We start from the raw sequence: 1616 nt of genomic DNA on the forward strand, positions 1-1616 counted from the left end.
GGGGAAGTGATGGCATGCTCACCTAGCCAACGCGGTGACGACATTTAATGGCTAAAATGATGCAAAGCGCAATGTGACCAACGACGTATAACAGCATCTGATAGCCTGGTCGGTCACGTGATATATATATATATATATATATATATATATATATTATTTTCAAGGAAGATTGGAGGCTAACTTCGTTCGAAGCTGGAGTCATGGCATTTTCATTAGATTGGCTGATGAACACCACAAAGCCAAAACTTCGAAGTAACGATCAACCTTTTCCTTGTACAAAAAAGAAAATGCTACGTGATCCTTCCATTTAATGTGTGACTGCTTTTATGCATAAGTATGCGTAAATACGTATATTTGTAGATATATATAAATGTGTGTGCATCTTTACGCGCGCACGCATGTGTTTTGTGCGAGTACGTTTAAGAAAATAATTGATAATACGAAGGTAATATGAACGACTTGTGTAATATTATTTTAAGTGAAAATTTGGACGGTAACAGAATTGGTAGATTTGTAGTCCTCAAGAAAAGCAGTGGATTTCTCTCTTCACCGGATTCCTGTGGTCAGAATAAAGACAGCTTATTAATGACTCTATGCATCTGTTTGTATATTTTCAGATATTATGACCGACCAGCGATGGATGTGCTCGACACCCATACCTCTGGGCTGGGTCATTCTGGCGGACGTACGGTATGTCTTCGTTATACTCTCAGTCATTATCCTCAGATCATTCTAGAATAGCTTTAATGAGTGTTCAATGAATTTCTGCGCATAATTCTATATTGTTTTATAGCCGTAATGTAGGAACATACATACATACATACATACATACATACATAAATCCTTCAATATTAAAATGTAAAGCAGATACAGGATGAGAATGGAAAATGAATTCTAAAAATCATAGGAAAGAAAATAGCTCTAAAACACCAGGATCGAATGATCTAGACGTATTGTCGATGTTTAAATTCGCTTCATATATCTGATATCCTGTTTAATATTCTCCATATTCCGTACGATAGTCTATAATAATATAATAACAATAATAATGATTTCAAATTTGGGTACAAGGCCAGTAATTACGGGGGAGGGGGTAAAGTCGATTACATCGATCCCAGTACTCAACTGGTATTTATTTATAACACAAAATATACAAGTATACGAAGTTTGAAAGTGTTTCGGTACCAAAAACACTACATAAAACATAAATGAAAAGCGTTGCCCGTCAAATCAAAAAGATCCATCCTTTCTACTGTAGGCACAAGGCCTGAATATTTGGGAGAGGGGATAGTCGATTACATCGACCCCAGTGTTGCACTGGTACTTAATTTATCGACCCCCGAAAGGATGAAGGGCAAAGTCGACCTCTGCCGAATTTGAACTCAGAACGTAGTGGCAGACGAAATGCCGCTAAGCATTTCGCCCGGCGTGCTAACGATCCCGCCAGCTCGCCGTCTTCTTAATAATAATAATAATAATAATAATAATGATGATGATGATGATGATGATGATGATGATGATGATGATGATGATGATAATAGTTGTAATAAAATGATAATGATATTAATGATAATAGTAATTACATTATTGGTAATAATAATAATAATAATGAAAAT

The 1616-nt window shown here is 36.0% G+C and overlaps 1 protein-coding gene across 6 annotated transcripts in view; it reads left to right on the forward strand.

Annotated features, from left to right (window-relative positions):
- LOC106874353 (uncharacterized) overlaps positions 1–1616 on the forward strand; it is a 25959-nt gene that overhangs the window by 12929 nt on the left and 11414 nt on the right. For all 6 annotated transcript variants that reach the window (XM_014922061.2, XM_014922063.2, XM_014922062.2 and 3 more), the window contains one exon: positions 618–690. In XM_014922061.2, the coding sequence (XP_014777547.1) occupies positions 618–690 (73 nt within the window). The remainder of the gene's footprint in view (positions 1–617; positions 691–1616) is intronic.

Source organism: Octopus bimaculoides, chromosome 20 (assembly GCF_001194135.2).
Source record: "Octopus bimaculoides isolate UCB-OBI-ISO-001 chromosome 20, ASM119413v2, whole genome shotgun sequence".
In the NCBI taxonomy this organism is placed as follows: Eukaryota; Metazoa; Mollusca; class Cephalopoda; order Octopoda; family Octopodidae; genus Octopus; species Octopus bimaculoides.